General features: G+C 36.4%; 1 protein-coding gene across 1 annotated transcript in view; it reads right to left on the bottom strand.

Annotated features, from left to right (window-relative positions):
• Nucleotides 1–18749, bottom strand: part of LOC108230990 (astrotactin-2) — a 268258-nt gene that overhangs the window by 202153 nt on the left and 47356 nt on the right. Inside the window, exon 2 of the mRNA XM_017407677.3 lies at nucleotides 14304–14491. Coding sequence (XP_017263166.1) covers nucleotides 14304–14491 — 188 coding nt within the window. The remainder of the gene's footprint in view (nucleotides 1–14303; nucleotides 14492–18749) is intronic.

Below are 18749 nucleotides of genomic sequence, written 5' to 3'. Positions count from 1 at the left end.
AAACAAAAAACAACGCAAGTGAAACGTGATCACTGAAACTGCTTTGAAAATGCCAATGGGTGACAAAGGTCTAAATAACTTTTCCAAGTCATCTTCAAAAGCCACAGATGTTCCCAGTTTGGCTCTTAAATCATTAATGGCTGCTAGCAGAACACACCTGCTATCATTAGAGTTAAGAGGAGGGCAAACAAGCAGTTCAAATTCACATTAACTGAAAATTTCACTGAGACTTTAACTAATGCACTTTGAAGGGCTGTTAGAACAAGAAGTAAGAATGGAAACGAATGAGCTGTTAGACGGAGAGTCAGATGAGGTAAAGGGCAGGAGAAGAAGCATGCATTCGCCTGGTAGACTTATATATAGAGATTTATTAAGTTAATCAAACATGCAGTGAGAGTAGTTTAATATTATACAGTAAATATCCTAAATTAGCCTCTAAAAAGTGAATGAATATGTAAAATTAAAGAAGTATTTCTATTTGAAATAAAATACACCACTGACCACTACCAGGTTATGACCCACCAAAGCAAAAAAACAACACACAGAAAAATAAAAATAAATAAAAAAGTAAGTTAGGTAAAAAGGAATGAATGAACCAGTTTCTGTTCTGTTTAAAACTTGTTTAAGCAAAGGGAATGGTTATTTAATGACTTTCTAGCATATCCACTCTTGCCAGGTCAGCAATGTGAGACAGTCATTGATTATGACCAACAAACTCAGCATCACAAAGTGCTTTATCCATCACAAGAAAGCACACAAGACCTGCGGGTGGAAAACCAGCGAGAACTTGAAATACTTTATTTTGAGGTAAACTGTCTGATTTGTTAGCCAATTAATATGAGTAAAAATTGTCATTTTCTTTAAATAATTGGCATTGGCTATGCCTGAGGAAACTAAACTGATTAACTGAAGCTGCATCAGTAGGCAGCACAGTGTTTTTACCTGTGACTCTACACATTTGTGTCAATCAAACAGTGCTTCCTGCGATAAGGGTGCCTTTTATTGTAGGGGTGCATTTTTTTTTAGCACAACCTTAACAGGTCCTAAAAGAGGTTGAGAGGGGTACTCTGTAAATCTTTGAAGGAACAATGTCAGGGAAAAATAAGACTTTAAATTTTAAAATCAAGATTTTTTACCTTGATGCCATTTCTATAACTGATTTTCACAAACACAACAATAAGCATTTGAAGGTATATTGGTAATAGATGCTCACATTTACATGGAACTGAATTTTCCTCTAACCAGTTAGAAATGTATAATAAATGACACACAGCAAAGCAACGGAGGCAAAAAGTAAACAGAGTTCATGGTGTTCATACTCATTGTCTTATTTTTGAGATTATGTATTATTTCATTGTGAGACAACACTAAAGCCAACCGAGATAAATTCTTGTGACGGGCACCGGCAGATGCAGGGAGGAAATCATCTTAGAATTTGAGAGGAAGGGGGTCTTTTTCAGAACCACTGAAACATCAACTCAATTTTTTTTAAACAGACTGCCATTATAGCAATTTGCAGCTGCTCTAAACATAAACAGTCTCTTAAAGCATGTCTCCACAACAACACCATTAAAACACACCCGCAAAGTATCCATATATGCAGACGCACGGACTCAAGAGCACATAAATGAAGAAGGTTATCTAATTATCCTCTCCCTTCAGCATTTCTTTTGCTCACCAAACCACCTGGTCTCCATAGGTTACTGTTACCCAGGCAACAGAACAGACAGAAAGAGAAGGTGAATGAATGGGCGAAGGGAAAAAAAAGGGGTGAAACAAAGATGGAGGGGGTATACCACTTGAGTTTTGTCCTTCTAAAGGCAAACTATAAACAGCAAACATCTTTTTTATTTTCTTCGTCACAACTAAGAATGAGAAGAGAACTAATATGCTTTAGTCATGACCCTTGCCCAACCAAACAAGTGTTCAATTACATACATTTGTCTTTTGAGTTTCCAAAAGGTGCGTGTTTGAAAGAAAGAGATAACAAGGTTGTGTGTGTGTGTGTGGGGTTGGCATCGGTATGCTTGTACACACTTGTGTCTGGGAATAATCTCGGAGTAGACTGAGAAACAGAGTACTGTATTACAAAAGAAAATTCAACAGACACTTGTTCAGAGATCCACTGAAACACCACTACAAGGTTTTTAAAGGATTTACAGATAATGGCTCACTATAGTATGTACAGTTAGTCCATTGCACAAGAAACACAATGTATAGAAAAACGTATCTTGTGCAAAATTGCAAGAAACCAATAAGGACCCAATTGCGAGATGTAACTTGCTTTTATCTAATGAATCAAATCAAAATAATAATTCTGGTAGAGATAGTTTCGGATTTATTTGTTTAATAAATGATACTTTGAACTGCAGACAGTCCATAGGTGTGAATAGTAGCAAATGCTTGAATAATTCATGTGTCTCACTGACTCATCTCCATCAAAGAACTGCGTGTTGAGTGGTTGCTAATACAGACTTCAGCCCTATGTGACCTTGCAAACACTGAATGACTTGAAACAGATAGATAAATGAATATAAAACAGCCATTCAGAATCTAGAACAAATGAACATTCACGAGTGATCACGTGTAAGTGATTAAAGTTGTTTTAACAGGTAAATCATACTCACTGTATCATGGAAAGTTAAAACTCACGCAAAAATACCTATACCATTGGCATCATCTCAAATTTGAAGCAAACCAAATATGCACCACCAAAACAAAGTGTTGCTCGTGCAAAACTGCTAAACGCAGCCCTTTAAAATACACTTCCAGTGTCACAACACTGACAAAACTTTCCCCTAAAGGTCCGAGTTCTATTGCAGTCAACATCCACTGCGTACAAAAACAGCACAATGTCTGATTAGCGCTGAGCAGGGTTTTGGAAAAATCAGCACATGTCGAGGTTGTAGTGCTCATTTACGGGATCAAAAGCCAGACAAAGTTGGTGTTCATCTAATTTATAGATATTTACAAAGGGAACCATTTCTAGTTGTATCCACAGCACTGCAAATTAGGTGTAATTATACCAAAATTTCTAAAAATTGAGAAAATCTGATTTCTACACAAGATATGCAAATTGGGTGTAATTATACAAAGAATTCTAAAATTGGAGAAAATCTGATTTCTACACAAGATATTCTAAATGTTCAGATGAATCAAATAAAATACTAGCGAAAATTAGATTTCCAGCTCTGTGACACATGTAGAGTTTGACCCAGCTGGCCTGATTTCTGAATTTATCAGATCTTTACTTCTTTGTTGTTCTTTTTTTCTAAGTCGGGGAGATCTGTTCATGTTGTGTTGTTCTCATAAGGAAAGCAACAAACAACAAAGCAAACTGGAGGAACTGAAAGCAGGTGTGTGTGTGTGTGTGTGCGCAACATAATTTTGTAGATGTACTCGAAATTTGCTTTTATTTTGCATAAGACAGAAAAAAAAATGCTTGTATAGCATTATATAAAGACTAACGGATTCTACAGTGATGTCATAGCTCAAGCCTGGATCTAAGCCATAATGACAGAAGTACAGTCCTCAAAACAGCACTAGCGCATCTGGCCATGTGTTTAGTATCCTACTAAAATCTAGGAACAGGGCAGTTACAAAAGAGAACATATGGAAATCATGCCACGACGCTTTCCTGAGAAGCTACTATTCCCTCCTCTATACGTATAGTAAAAATCAGGACCACGCTGTGCTGAACATATAAAGAACACCTTGACCTCTGCGCATATGTTGTCACCCGCTGTACAAGACTATAAGTAACGGCAATACATAACACGCCTCATGTTCTCTTTCTGGGCTAATTAAAAGAAATTAGACCTTGTGCGTTTTCTCCCAGTGTACTACTGGCCTCTTGTTTATGCTACGAGTGGAGGGAACATACCGGCATTGACCACTGCAAGAAAAACACACGAGGATTCAAGACTTTGTCAAAGTGATTTTTCTTACTTTGTTTGATATAGAGATCTTCAGTCCAGTATGCCAACTGGATAAGGAGGCTGAAGAAAATACAGCAATAATGTAGCTTACTGTGAATCATGCATTAAAAATAGGCTATTTGAGAGAAAAATGAATTTACAAAGAAGCACGTAAAACTGGCTTGAGTTTAAAACGTGTGTCAAAATAAATCAGGATGCAGAAGCAACAGAGCTGACTCATTAATCTTTTCACCCCTTGGTAAATAGCTGAGCATTTAAAATCAAACTTATAAAGGCAGTTTTTTGTTCTGTTTTGTTTTCTAATTACATTAGCGGCACTCATTTGCACATGTTTCTCGGATTAAGTGCATATCCGAAGAAGGTGAAACAGGTTAGAACAGGGTGTATATAAAAAGAGTGTAGATTGATATGCATTAAAACAAAACAGCAAGCAGCTTCAGTGACCCTTTCATTCAAGAGTTTAAATTGTGCATTTTCTTTTAATGTGAAAGCTTGTTAAAAACAACAAATGAACCTTTAGACATTGACTGGTTTTAAATATGTAAATGCATTTTCTTGGTTTAACTGATAATTTCACCTTCAATGTATTTAAATGGATATGCAAAATAAACAATTTTAGGTGAGTTGACAAATTGTTAAAGTAGAAAAAAAAAAAATCGGATTTCCAGCAAGTACCAAAGGACCTAGGTCTATATTTAGTGTCCCAGTGGATGAGAGGGTCACTCCAATGAGACTGCATGTTGCTGGGAAGTGAGAGCACAATCTTTGTAGAGCTAATTATAGCAGCAACAGCATATATAGAACACCTGCGCTTGTCATGGATTTTCTATTACGGAAACCATGCACAATGCATGCACACGAATGGCTTTTATCGCCATGCAACTGACTTCAAATTTCAAACTAAAGAAGAAAAAAAAAGTCTGGGCAGACTCAAAGTTCTGCAGAAAAAACGTCAAATGGGTTCTTGTAGATCGATTTTCAGAGGACTCAAATTAGCAGAAAGAGAATAAGGCAGAATAAATGAGCCCATTGTCTATAAGGCGAGCAGTTCTGTGATGTTTATTGGATGCTATCTCAACGAGCTCATTTCTTTCTCCCTCTGCTCTCTTCTGTCTCCAACTGGTCCAGGCAGATGGTGAAACACCCACCGTCTGATTCTGTTGGAGATTTTTGCTCGTTCAAAGGGACTTTTTCCTCTTCATTGTTGCCAAGTGGTTGCTATAGGGAGAATATTTCTCTCTAATATAGTAAGGTCTTGAACTAACCATGTCAAGTACTGATGATGTTACAATTTGGCTCCATATAAATAGAGCTATACTGAATTGAGGGGGCTCCACAGCATGACAGTATTTACAACGTTGACTGAGAGACGTCTGAACTGTTGTGTGCACTTGTTTTGGATGACTGCAACTGCAATTTAGCAAAAAACACAATAAATAAATTTTTAAAAATACGACAGCTAATATCTGTCAGTCGGCAGTTTCACATTGTTTGAATGTCAATATGTCAAATGTGCCAAGAACAGAACTTGCAATGAACACTTTTTCTTTTTAAGAAAAACTCTTCCCACTGCTGTTTTTGCTAGAAGCATCAATAATGCTATAAAATCATTTTATAGTCTCGCAAAACATTTATTTATTTATTTAGCTAAGTATTTAAATAAAACTTTATATGACAACATAAAACAGGTGGGGAAAAGTGCAATTCTTTTTTAATTTAACAAAAATATTTAGTGATTTTTAGAGTTTCTCTTTTTTCCTTTTTACTTCCGTCCTTCTTTCCATTTATTAAAACTGTGACGACCTGCAGTTTTTACTTCCCGGAACCAAGTCAAAATCCCACACAAAATAAAAAAGTAAAAGAAAATAAAACATTCTTTGGGGAAAATTGCATTGTGATAACACTGAAAGAACATTTATTTTTTATCTAAGACCAATGGGATGATGGTGCATGTCATTAGGCCTGCTCAATCGAAGAAAAAAAAAAAAACATCCAAGATTTCCAATTTACTGCAGTGGCCTTGTAGAAGAGCAAAAATATGTATTTTGTTAGGAGTTTATCATTGCTAAATAAACAAAATAAAAATCTTACATTTCAAAATTCTTCAAAAGACCAAGTGAGTCCATGGTGGTGAGCATGGCTGTGGGGACTAAAGTGTGCAACGTTACAGGAATTAATCACAGTGGTATGTTAAACAAATATATATATATATATATATATATATATATATATATATATATATATATATATATATATATATATATAAAACACCCCTAAAGAATATAAAAATTGCATACTTTGTTTTTCTTCTGGATGTTCAAAATACTGAAAAAGAAGGAACTGCGCAAAAGAAGTCAGAGACTTCATTTACTCTATTTGTATGGGCTGCGATGATGTACCGTAAAATAGTTTTATTAATGAAACAGAGGAACAATTAACTCCTCCAGCAAATCACTTGTCTGCCTGCCTCTTGTTCTAATCTTCTGGTAATTCTACTCTAGAAGGTTTGTCTCAGTGTCTAAAGCTGCTAGCTACTTTGAATTTTAATTACCAGATAGTTTGCATTCATAGTGCATTAGCATGCATGTGTAAAATTACAGAAATCAAAAGGTGACTGAAACAATTAAACCTCCAGGCAATTAAAATGCAACTTCCTCACACTTTTAATGTCATAATTGAAAGTGTCCTCACTTACAGCAGGATTATGTCTGCTTGAACCGAAGCCTGGTGAAAACTCATTTCTGTAACTCTTCACTTTAGAGCAGCTACATTTGCCTCAAATGCCTCTGTAACTCACCACTGGTGGCCATTTATTACCAGTGACTGCTTAATTATAAGGAAGCCATTTGAGTCATGTAGAGTGTGCTATATCTCCATGCTCATCTATCACGCCAGAGATAAGAATAGTAGGCTTTCCTTCATTTTGTCTGAGCGCCGAAATATTAAATGACCCCAGGCACAGTATTTGCAGGCAGACAAAGAGAGCAAACTGGTTTTAGAATGTTTTTAATACTGTTCATTTTTTTCCCCCTTTTAAATACTCTCTTTGTTTATGTTGGTGATTAACTAGTGTATTTACCCCGATGACCAGACTGTCAAAAACTTGTCTAGTTTTCATTACGTGTTGTGCTACAGACGCACAGATCTCATGAAGTAGATGATTATTTTCCGTAACGTGGCAGATGAAAGGCTCTGAACTGTCAGCTTTTATTGCATCTCATTTTAGTAAAATACTACCTGTCCTCCCAGTGAACTCAAACATGCCATTTCCTTGAAAAAAAAAAAAAAATCCCTCTGCACTAGTACACACAAAATGACGGATTGCTCTTTCTTCTGAACTTCATATTCAAATTTCCGCTCCACTATATTATTTTCAGTAATTATGAGAAAGAAATGCAATTATATCTCCACTCAAATTTCCCTCAACCCAAATAAAACTTTCTAAGAGCATAATGCCCTGCGCATCATGTTTGGTTTCTGTAATAGCGGTTGCATTGAGCGGATGAAATTGCTTTATTTCTGTGTGATCTTTTGAAGCTGCAGGATGAACGCCTTGTTTTAAGGTGTTTCAATGCATCCCAGAGGTCTAATCAAACCAAGAATTCAGCTTTGTTTTCCAGAAGCAAACTGTCTGGTGTTAGACAGTAAAAATCCCATGAACCACTTTTTTTTTTCTTCCTCTTCGCCTTTTCCTTCTTTAGGGCTTTCTGGAAATACTAAAATCCTATCAGTCATCTTTGCCTCAACTGGTAAGAACAGATTCATCGCAGTGTATATGTATGAGGAAAAAAGAAAAAGCAGAGGTCTGATATTTCAAACTATTGTTTCCAATGTTCTCACCTTTGCAAAAAGGAGGGAAAAAAAAAATCTAGTCACAAGTCCTACATTCTATTTCATCACGCACACAGTGCTGTGGTTTGAGTAAGACAGCAAGGCTCTTGTGAAACTGTATAATACACTTCAGTGATACTGATAAAGAGAAAAAAAATCTTTTGAATGATTTACAGTCAGGGTTGGGTTATTGGCTGTATATTTGTAAAATGTAGAAAAGAAAAATAAGCTGAAGAACTGAGAACAAAGACATAAATGAATTTGACAAAAAGCCAGTAGACGATCCTTTGTAATAATGTTTGTGGTGTTAAATTTTCTAGTGGGGTTCACAAATCAGCCTCCAAACCGAACAATAGTTTAAGCTTTGTTGAGTGCTTGACTCATTTTTCTCCCTAAAAGTGAATTACTAAAAAAAAAAAATACTTTTGTTGGTTGCTGTGAATCATCTACCTGACTCCCACTCTGAGTTCCTGTCTGAACTCCCAGCATTTTTATCTCACTAAATATAATATAAAATCATTTTATTTGATGGCAATGATGCTGTGCTTTTAAATTCAAAAACTCTCTTTAATTATATGTTAAAATCAACAGTTTTTTTTTTTCTTAAAATGTGCACAAACCCTAACCTTTATCTCTATCTGACATGTGGAATACTGAGTTGGCAACTAACAGCATTTTCTGAGAATCTTTTTTTCCTGTTTAATAACTTTTTCATTTACAAATAATTGACTCACAGTATCTGAGGAACATTCCCATTCGTTTGAAAATGCTATAAAGACATTTATAGAATTTTTTAAAAAAAGGTAATCAAACAAAAGAAGCTGCAAACTGAAGATTTCCAAGAAAACTGAAACAGCGCTTCACCGGTTTTGAACAATGTTATTACATTTCTAAAGTTAGTTTAATAATAATTATATATACACATATATATATATATATATAAACCCATTTGCAATGACAGATTGTATTACTTACTGTGGAAGCAGTTTATAACTGATCAATCTCTCTTTATTGACAGGCTGTGTACTGCAGCAGATAAAGACAAATGTAAATATAACTTTGCCACCCCTGATCCCTGCTGTTGTATAAAAAGATGAAAAAGACAGATTTTAAGGAAACTTTAATAAATCAATCGCCAGAGCAAACACAGAGATGTAATCTGGGAAGTGTCAGCCAGGAATTTAGGTCCATCATATCACAGAAAGAGCACTAATAAAAGTTGCAAACAGTTTCCATATGGCATCAAACAGTGGACTTGTTTTGCTCTCCTTTTGCTAGATCCCAGTGTATTGTGATCTGATCACAAAGCACTCCTCCTGATGCTTAAAGCAGTCATTATTAATGAAATAACCTGCACTAGGCTTCTTTGAGAGATAATTATCTGATAGATTTAAGTTTAAAAAAATTAATATTTCTCATGCACCCATCAGTCAAGGATTTTTTTTTTGCTCACTTTCACTTTATATGCTTCAGTTAGAGATTACTTATAAAAAATATGGTTTAAATTTTCATTTCTGTGCAGACAGGCCAATATTCAGCTATGATTATTCAAAGACTCATTTAAAACCAGTCAGCATCAGCTCAGCATTTCTTCAAGAAAAAAAAGGGTGATTTTTTTTTTTTTAAATTCAGAGGAAACAGAAGTGGTTGGTCCTTGAGCTTAAACATTTTGGAAACACGCTGTAGTCATGTGATGACTGAGTGGAATGTGGCCTCCAGTAGTACTGTACAAATCCTTTGAGGTTTTTACCAAGATATGTTTATTACTATGCAAATCAACAAATCTCCAGCACCTCTTTTTATTTATTTATTTATGTATTTATTTATTCATTTTCTCTTGCGCAATATTGCCAAAAATCAGGACATGAAGATGATGCAGAAATATGTTATTTCTAGTCTGGGTGGTTGTATTCATTCTCATGATGTCCTAAACCTTCTGGCCTTCAGCGGATCTTAAACATTGCAGCACGAGTTCTCAAACTAAATTTCTCCAAATTTAGTTTCTCTCCATTGGATCCTTGAAAAATCTGTAACAGAATATGTTTCTCCATAAATATAAAGATTTTAAACTCATCAGTTTATTATCTAATAAAGAAGTTTTATAACTAACATTAGATTATTTTTGTACTGAGCCCTTGGCTTTGTTATTTTTGTCACTGTTGACTTAATTTTGGCTCCATTCATGAACATCAACAACAACAAAAAAAAAAGGAACGTGAACAAATGGACTGTATCAACATCAGATTTTTACATTTAAAACAAAAAAATAAACATCTATGATTAAACAAATAAAACAAAGAAAGACAGACAAAAAGATTAATAAACTATCACTGTGGGGTTGTAGTCATGAAATGATCAAAAACATCAAGCAATTAAAAATTAAAAAAATACATATAGTTAGGTTTCAGATGGTTATTTGAAGATGTATAAGCTATCAATGCGGACAGAAGCCTTGGGAGGAAACATTTATTATCAAGACATTGAAGAATCGGATCTTAGTGTGAATAAAAGTGTATTTGGGACAGTCAAAGTACTACTGCAATGCTAAAATTCACTGATTATCAGTCAGCAGGCATTCCAACTTGAATTAAAATGACTGCTTTTATCTGTTCCTGTCACATGATGGAGAGAAACAGTTTAAGGGAAAGGACAGCCAATAGACAGGAGTCAGAGAAACAATTGTTTGACTGAGTGAGAAACTGACAACTCAATGCTGAAAGAATAAAGTGCTCACACTTCAGTCTGGCCCAGAACTGACAGCATCAGACATAATGATGTTCACTGAAAGAGCCAGGAGACACCTTAGGGCCATGAGGCCAAAGCAACAAACCCTCTGTCCAATTCTGACTGCCTCAACGTGTTTCCACTCACCTTCTCCTCCTTTACATTTGAACCAGCCGTAACAGTGAGGGCGCTCTTAGTTTTACTTTACGAGACAGAGTGACTGTGTGTGTGTGTCATCAAAGCAGAATGTGATACAAGAGATGTCTGCTCCAGTTGGAACCACCAGAGAGGTGATTGCCAGGGCTTTGGAAGATGTTTATGAGTCTCTGTGAAAATGTTCCGCAAACATAAATGCATGAGATGCCACCACAACACTTCGCAGGTGTGCAGCTGAAATCAAAATATTCACTGAGTATGATCTAATGCGTTCAGTCGAATGACAACCTGAGTACTCACAGGTCAGAATACTGTCGCGTACAGTGGCTTGGGAAATTACATTTACCACTTTTGCCATGTTTTTCCATTTATTTTATCAGGACATGAGGTGGTTTTGTGTCATGTAATTACTTTGTCGTTGTATTCTAAAATTATTTAACTAACTGGGGGAAATTATTTAGAATAGAAAACTTAAGTGAGCCTTCATCCATTTACTTTTTTTTTTTTTCTTTTTCTTACTCGTTTGAACCTATTCAGGGTCACTGGTAGCTTCTTTATCTCCAGTGGTCATTGGGCGAGAGGCGGGGTGCACCCTGGACTGGTTTCCGTCCATCACAGGGCCACATCGAAACAGACAACCATTCACACAAACACTAACGCCTAGGCACATTTTAGAGTCACCAAATGAACCCAACATGCACATTTCTTTTGGACTGTGATAGAAATGCGGAATACCCAGGGAAATCACCACAGTTGCACAGTGAGAACTTGCTAAGTCCACATAGAAAACTCCCAGCAGGAGTCGAACACAGAGCCTTTTGGCTGAACAGCAACGGTGATAAGGAAATGCTCCATCATGTAGTGCAGCCCTTCAGTAAGGCTTCATATTTAAAAGTAAAAAAAAAAAATATGATCTTAGAATGTTTATTTAATTTCATCCTAATTTTTTTTATTTGTTTGTCTTTAAAGTGACAATAGAACAATACTACATTATTTGTTAAATTGGTAGTTCTTTTATTATTGTGGGGAAAAAAATAAATTAATTAATACATAAAAAAATGCCGGGCCTGACAACAGATTCAATGCTCGTGTAAATAAATCCAAGTGTCTGCTGAGAGAAAAAGCCTTTGTAAATAATTTGCTATTGTCAGGAAACATTGAGATACCTGAGAATTCAATGCAAAATATAAAATAAGATGAAATAAAATAGGAAAATGAACAAAAAACTGTGTAGAATGTTTTGTATCACAAGCAAAAAATTCCTCTATGGTAAACATTAGGTGTGTTTTTTTTGTCCTGTTTTATTTCCTATACTCTGCTTGTTATTTGATTATACTATTGTCTATATAATGTCACTTAACCTTTAGGTTTGTGCTGAACTGATTAATCTTTTTAACACTGTGTTAATTGGGAGATTCTGTAGCCTCTTGTACAATAAATATGTTAAATGACAAACTTAAGAAAAATCCCTTCATAACGTTAAACTCGTGCTTTTTTCAGGTTTTTGTCACTGTCATGGCATATCTATTACTGAGTACATTCCTCCAACTGAGAAGTGGGCAAAAGTGTTCTCAGGAATAAAGGCAATGAGGTGGGGCTGCGAACAGGGGAAGTGAGAGGAACTGAGAGAACATTGACGTGAACACACTGAAAAGACAGTGCACTAAGGAGAGAAGAGACTCAGGAAGCAGATAATGTGATGGGGCATGCAGGAAGAGGTGAGCAATAAAAAAGTTAGCAGTTGAAAAGGTGTGACACCTGAGACCTGGAGACTGAAAAGTGGACAATTTTCTGCAAAGTAAAGAGAAGAAAAGCAGGGAAAAGTGAAACTCGGCTGGAAAAACACAGCCAAGAGATGGTAGCACAGGAACTAGGAAAGCACTTGATGAGTAATTGCATGTAAAAAGGGTGAGACGGCGTAAACAAAGAGAGGTTTTCAAACAGTGTTAATGAAAAAAAAGACAATGGCCAACTGAAGCACGACAAAAAAAAGTGATTAAGAGAGGGTCTTAATTTAATCTAGTTGGAGAGAAAATGTTCTTGCTGCAGAACAGATTCTTGCAGAATACAGTTACTAGGCTCATTTGGTTGTAAGTTTTTTAAAAAAGCAGCAACAGCTAATCGTCAAAATATTATTGAAAATACATTATCTTGATAATTCCAGTAAAACACAGCTGAAATATATGCCTTTACCTACAAACCGTAAGCTTGACTCTTCAGGAAACTTCACAAAACAACCAAAAAATACTGTCTGACTTGTAAAGGGTCATAAAATTTCATTTCACAACACTGGCACTCATATATCCAACCAGCAAGAAGTAATAAAGCACCAAGTGCATCAAAGCTCTGGTTTGACATTTTAAAATCTCAACCTTCATGGTCACGCCTTTCCTTGTCTCTATGAAGTCACGACGCTCCTTCCACCTTTCTGCATGAGCACCACCGACTTCAATGCTTTTAAAAGCTGTAATTCGAGCTTAGAAGACAAACATCTAAACAAATGTAATTACCAAGTTTATAAAGTCAAATAAAGACCATTTAGTGGTTATTTGCAGTCTGTGAGGTGTCGCAGCACACTCCATCAACACCCTAAAACTCAGACAGCGAGGCAGTTAATATGGAGACGTTACTCACGAAGACTTATATCATTTTCACATCTAATAAAGGAACATTTCGCCAAACAGAACAGTTTGTGAGGAAACAATCCTTTTCTTTTTTCTTTCTTTCACAAAGGCTGCTCGTATTGGCTGGTTAGCTTATGGGCTGCAGGAAGCACTTGAAGTCAGTGATCTCCAGTTCAGTTTTGAAATGGAAATGAACTAAGTTATCTGATGAAATCTCGGTTAGATGTAGCATTACGATCCCTGACAACTTTGGAGCGGTCGTGACGCGGCACTACAGAGGATCAAAGATTTGATCTGTAGCCCTGCTGCATTTCGTGTCCTTGGCCCAGACACTGGACCTCCCATTACCCCCGGTCTTCTCACAGGTGTGTGAGTGAAAGTGTTCCTGACCTGTTACACTGAATAAAAGCATCTGTTAAATGAAAATAATAAAAGAAAATATTAAAGTAACATTCAAAGAAGACTGCAACTTCTAACCAACAGAAAGTAGTGTGGATCTTTGGGCAAAAACAGAAAAGTGTCATAACCCAATTAACTTTTAACTGACCTTAATTGTAAAAATCTAAACAATGAAAGAGACATACTTGGTAGTCGTTTTAGAGAAGGCAGCATGTGTTTTGAGGGTAATTGGTTAGGTTCTGATATGATCACATACTACTGTAACTGAATGGTTAATTAATTATCATTATACAATAATCAGAATAAAATGCTTTTAAAATCTCATTGTGCTTCTGTATTAGTTGTGAGTCCTTTAACATCTTAATAAAGTCAGTTGTGAATCCTTTGCTTGTACAGATAGTTGTCATAATGTGCAACCTTTTCTTAGTACAGTCTGTCATGTTAAATATATAATAAGAACTGAAACTCCAGAAAGTAAAGAACTGAAACATTTCCGACAGCAGAACCACACGACACAATGAATGATCAGTCAGGAAGAAAAGAAAATCGTGTATAAGCTCGCTTCATATACCTGGTTACAAGTCGTGTAACTATACAGTAATGTGTTGCTCAGCCGCGGTGTCGAACTTACCATCACTGAAATGTGTAGCAGATGCATGTGTTCATGTAACACATGAGCGGGCTCCCGAGCCGTGGGTTGTGTCGTCTGCAGAATGAGTTCCGATTCGGTCATGGACACGTGGAAGTACAATGTCCCGTTTTCCAACCACTGCTGCTTCCAGTGTACCTGAGAAATATCCTCCCCTGTACCAGACATCTCTGGAAAAAAGAAAAAGAAAAGCAAGACAGGGGAAAACAAGAAATCAGTTGTAGAAATCAAAATTTAATCAAGGAGAAATATTTTCTTGGCATGTGAATATTTGTCAAGAAAAGCAAATGTTATCCTAACCTTATCCTGATAAAATCAAAAAGAGAATGCGCACAAACATTCAAAGAACAAATATATAAACAGTAAGGAGGAAAATCGGAAAAAGACAACGTTTTTTTTTTTTTAAACTGTTAGGCAGAAAAAATATGCTTTGTTTGAAGTCACCAGTATTCAATCCTAGTATGGACATCTGCAATTTGTGGCAAAAAAGATAATAAAATAAAATAAAAAATAAGGGAAAAAAGCTAGACTTTTATTGAAACTCAATATTAACGACCCATAACCAGCAGAGTCGGGTATAAATTTCTGAAAATTTATAAAAATCAAATAAAAAAAAACTAAAAGTAAAAGCTTTAAGCATTTACAATCAAAACATCACATCAGTTACAAACAAAATATGTCACAATAGGCCTACACATTCAAATCAATCTGTCTAAAGAGTTAGTTGTGGACACGTAGGCACAAACAAACAAAACAAGTTTCAGCATTTAATGTTCTTTTTGCCTCTGCAGAAGCAAACCTACATTCTATTCATGTAAATGAGTTCCAGGTGAGTGCAGACACTTACTTGTCTTTATGTAACAGGAAGTAAAGAAGACAAAAAAAAAAAGAAGGAAAGGAAAACGTGCATTTTAGGGTCGACCAAAAACAAAGCAGAAAAAGAGCAGTGGGATCACCAGTTCATCTTGTAGTGGATCTAATCCAGTTGAAGGGGTTGTAAAGTAAAAGAGTATGAAGAAGCCTCAGGGGGTCTTAGATTGCAAAGCATGATACAGTATTTGTCATGTCGTGGGGGGACATGGGCATAGGTATTCGTTGACATCTTCTATCAGTGGCAGGTAGCAAATGATAAATGGTTTTAGGTGCAGGTGGTTATTAACCTGCTGACTCTGGGTCAGAGGACGTGGGCAGCAAGGGAGGATAACATGAGCTGTGTTCAGCAGCACCGCTGGTCTTAATGTGCAGACAGAGTGATTGCAAAAGGACTGGAAAACTGAGTAAATAAAGATATAAAATACTAACTTGAAACATTATCTAAATATTTCATACTTTTTATCGTATTTTTCTGTCGATGCTTTGATCAGTTGTCATAATTGGTGTTAGTTTTTCAAAGTTTTTCAAAATTTTGCCACCATTCAAACCTATTGGAGGAGGCATAGGGTGGTGGGGTAATGATTGTATAAATGAAACAACGTATGCACTTCTATAATCTATGGAGAACCAAATAATGTTTTGGTAAAAGATTGTTTTAGAATAAATATGTACATTAATTTCCAAGTAATTTATCTGACAAAACATTTTTAATGCCCAAATCAATATTTGATCATTAGGTGATTAGAAATAGAACTTTAATTTCTCTGTTTTTGTGTTAATTCACTGGAAACAGCCTTCCTCTCATCACTGTCCTAGAAAATACTCTGTACTTTTGCTGACTACACGCTATGATAAAATGATGTCGAGTGTGAAATTCTTAAATGCCAGAACTGCCTGGTTGTTATTAAGCTCTTTATGTGTAATCTGTGGGTTGAAGATATGCCACTTCACCTTTCACCTTGGAGATAAAGCTTTGTCTGCTGGGTCTTCAGTGACGCGCCTCCTGCCATCTGTTACTGCGGTAAATAAAGCACATTAGGCTGCCGTAAAAAAAAAAACCTACCTTAAAATCTCGCCTCCAGCTTTTGTAGATTTCAGATAGCTTTAAAAATCTGAGCCTAACAATGACAGCTTGATTCAAATTAAGTGCTCCTCCTTCAAAATGAAAAAAAAAAAAACAAATAAAGATGTAATTAAAGCAATTATATGCAAGATAGATGGACAGAAATAGATTTGAAAAGAGTTCCTTCATACGAGTGTTATGTAGATGAGAAAGCAAAGTAAGCATGCTATTTTAGGACAAAGACAAGGGATTTCTATGTGTCCTTCTCAATAGCGCTTTTAGACTTGTCATTGGGCAACGAGCCAGACGTTAGCGGCGAATATGTGCATGTCCTCAAGCTTTATTATTAATTTATTAAGGAGGAGCAATATTCATGTGCATATGTGCATGACGGTGAGCACATATTTTGTAAGCCTGACTGAAGCTGGTGTGCTCCCAGCAAGTGTGTCAGCAATGTTCTCTAAATGAGTCCAAGGACAAACTAAAGAAATGCAACAACAGTGGAAATGGTATATTGTCTGTCAGGATTACAAAGAGGTGGCAACACAACTGAAGACTTGGTTCCATAAAGCCTTTTTTTTTTATTTGACATGACTGTTGACTGTTTCTGAAGGCATACCACACGCCAAACGCAGAGTGTCATCGTAAAGCATCCATGGAATTTAATGAATTTTCACGTAAAAGAAACATCTGCGAAGAAATGCTACTTTCAAGATAGGCATTTTGGCACTATGCGACAGCTCAGAGAAATAATCATTTTGAAAGTGCTTGACAGTGAAAAAAAAGGTTTGTTGGGAAAGAAAACCATCATCTGAAGACTGCGATGTCTTTTTTTACCACCCTGCGCCAATATTGTGAATTGCTGCTGTACATTTATACTAAGTATTCCATCTTGTTACTTTGGTCAATGTTGTTTTCCCATCTGTTAAGTACAAGAGTCTGGATCTGTGCTCTGTTTGCCAAGCTGTTTGTAAAGCTCTTCATCCAACATTGCTTTGCATCGACACTATAATATAAAAGGAATACACCTCATGGGTCTGAATAAGGTGGATGTGTCTCAAACCTGCCAACTTTCTAAAACTCAGAGGGGGACGCCTCTGGCTGTGGTTGCTAGAAACCCATTTTATCATTTTAATGTAAAAGTGAACCAAATACAGGTTCAGTGGAAGGACAAAATGCTCAAAAACAAACTGAGTGTATGCAGTCTAGTGCAGCAAACAGTGCCCTACTTTTACAGGAAACCAAACAACCCGTTCACAGCACAGGACGCCACACACACAAGAGCCAGATCTTCAGGTGAAGACTCAGTTGTCAATCAGCATTTCCAGGATGAGGGACATTCTTCTTAAAACAGTAATGCACACATTTTGGACAGAAAAGACAGACAGATGGTTTGGGCGAGGAGTCAAGGAGGCCTTTTGTGTTAAATAGGGAATTAAAAATATTATAAACAAATTAGATTTTCTCAAATATCACTAAACTCTGATTGATCTCCTCAGATGGTTTCACAATCTGTCACGTTTTAAAACATGTGACCAAAACACCTAAAAAAAAAATGGCTGGATAGGAAAACAACTTACAGCTGACAACAATTCAAATGACCAACAAGATGCATGGGTGGCTGAGAGACACGTGTGACTTAAGGTGGATTCATGCTGTGCGAGAAGTTAAAAAAATTGGCTCTCGGTCCTGTGTTTGTGAGATGTTCTTTATCGCATGGACATTTTATACTCCATGAGCAACTGCAGCGCAGAACTCCTGGGAAACCCTTCTCTCCTCCCACAGTGCCGGAACAGATTTCTTCCCGCCGGCTTCTCCACTCTTCTCTCCCTGTACAGATTTTTGCTTCCCTTATCATACTTTTCTACCTCCTCCAAGGAGGTTATGTTTACTGTAGTCTCGCTTGGTTTGTTTGTTTGTCTGTTAGCAAGATTACTTAAAAAAAAACTGACAGATTTTGATGACATTTTCAGGAAATGTTGGGGTTGTCATAAAAAAGAGTGATTAAATTTTGGTGGCAATCCAGATCATAATCCGGATCCTACGATTTTTTTAATGACCCTACGGCTTTAGTGGAAGTTTGAGCTCTTTGAGTGCTTCTAGTTATTATACAGACTGAGACAGTAAACGCCATTTGGCTTTTGCAAATTTGTCACTAAGAGACCACCACCATTTCCGACAGACGGCACACAATAATGAGTGAACGTAGGGTAGTTCCCCTACCCAGCCTGGCTGAGGCGTACTCCCTCCCAGCCAGCACAGCGAAAGGTTTACTGCCAGGAACTTGTGCACAGAACAGGCTCTCGGAGCTCGTGTGAGAACAAAACAACATGATTTTTGTCACGCAACTACAGGTGCTGGTCATAAAATTAGAATATCATGAAAAAGTAGATTGATTTCAGTAATTCCATTTAAAAAGTGAAACTTGTATATTATATTCATACATTACATACAAACTCATATATTTCAAATGTTTATTTCATTTAATTTTG

Source organism: Kryptolebias marmoratus, linkage group LG14 (assembly GCF_001649575.2).
Source record: "Kryptolebias marmoratus isolate JLee-2015 linkage group LG14, ASM164957v2, whole genome shotgun sequence".
Lineage (NCBI taxonomy): Eukaryota > Metazoa > Chordata > Actinopteri > Cyprinodontiformes > Rivulidae > Kryptolebias > Kryptolebias marmoratus.
Note: the sequence above shows the minus strand (reverse complement) of the source record. Positions and strands in the feature narration are given on the sequence as shown.